The sequence below is a fragment of the Pygoscelis adeliae genome, unplaced genomic scaffold (assembly GCF_000699105.1).
Source record: "Pygoscelis adeliae isolate BGI_AS28 unplaced genomic scaffold, ASM69910v1 Scaffold262, whole genome shotgun sequence".
NCBI classification, from domain to species: Eukaryota; Metazoa; Chordata; class Aves; order Sphenisciformes; family Spheniscidae; genus Pygoscelis; species Pygoscelis adeliae.
Window position 1 is genome coordinate 697818 of NW_008824184.1, and position 828 is coordinate 698645.

Below are 828 nucleotides of genomic sequence, written 5' to 3' on the forward strand. Positions count from 1 at the left end.
TGACGGGATACTTTATTTTCTGGATTAAAAACACTGTGCAGCTGCACACCAAACCACCAGGCAAATGTACTTGGCAGCCACAAACACAGCGAGCAGCGTCTCCTCCTGCCAGGCAGCAGCAAATCCCCTGGCCTAAGCCTCCCTCCCTGGCCTGCAGCCCCGCGCAGCTGGGCTCGGTGGACACAGAGCAGTGACACTAATGCACTGCTGCATTAGGAGAGTCGGAGGCCACTTGCTTCCCCAGTACAACCTGCAGTGCTTTGACACCGGTACCAGCCTGGTGCATGCACACTGCAACGCATGGTGACCTACAGCATCACCCAAAGTTTGTCTGTAACCAGTTGCCCCCAGTATACCTTGTAATTGCCACCTCGCTCACCAGCACCCTCCCCAGTCGCCATCTGCTCGGGGGGACTTTGCTGCTCAGTCATTGTGCCTGGAAAACGCAAATGGTAGGAGGTTAAAACAGCATCGCTTTTATGTGAGCTATCAGCCTTTAAATTATAAAGTGCTCAGTAAAATAGAAAAGATGACGTTGGCATGGGAACAGGTAGCAAAAGTTAATACAGTTCCCCCCAAAAGCAGCAGCTGTAAATCCCCAGGGATGTCCAGGCTGGAAGGAAGCGCTCCGTTATCCATCCTCCTCTCCCTCCTGCACGTAGGCCCTGCATCCTCACCCGCGCATCACTGTGGGGCCAGAGCACCCATGACCGAGCCAAGCCATCTTCCAAGCAACACAGGATCCCTCTCTGACCCTGGACAGCTTACCCAGTTGCTCATTAAACTCATGTCTAAAAGCCTGTCCTTTGTTTCCACCAGGAATTTGCC

General features: G+C 53.4%; 1 protein-coding gene across 1 annotated transcript in view; it reads right to left on the minus strand.

Annotated features, from left to right (window-relative positions):
* Positions 1–828, minus strand: part of LOC103925648 (beta-crystallin B3-like) — an 8915-nt gene that overhangs the window by 2656 nt on the left and 5431 nt on the right. Inside the window, 1 exon segment of the mRNA XM_009334388.1 lies at positions 357–436. Within this exon segment, the coding sequence (XP_009332663.1) occupies positions 357–431 (75 nt within the window). The 5' untranslated portion in view covers positions 432–436.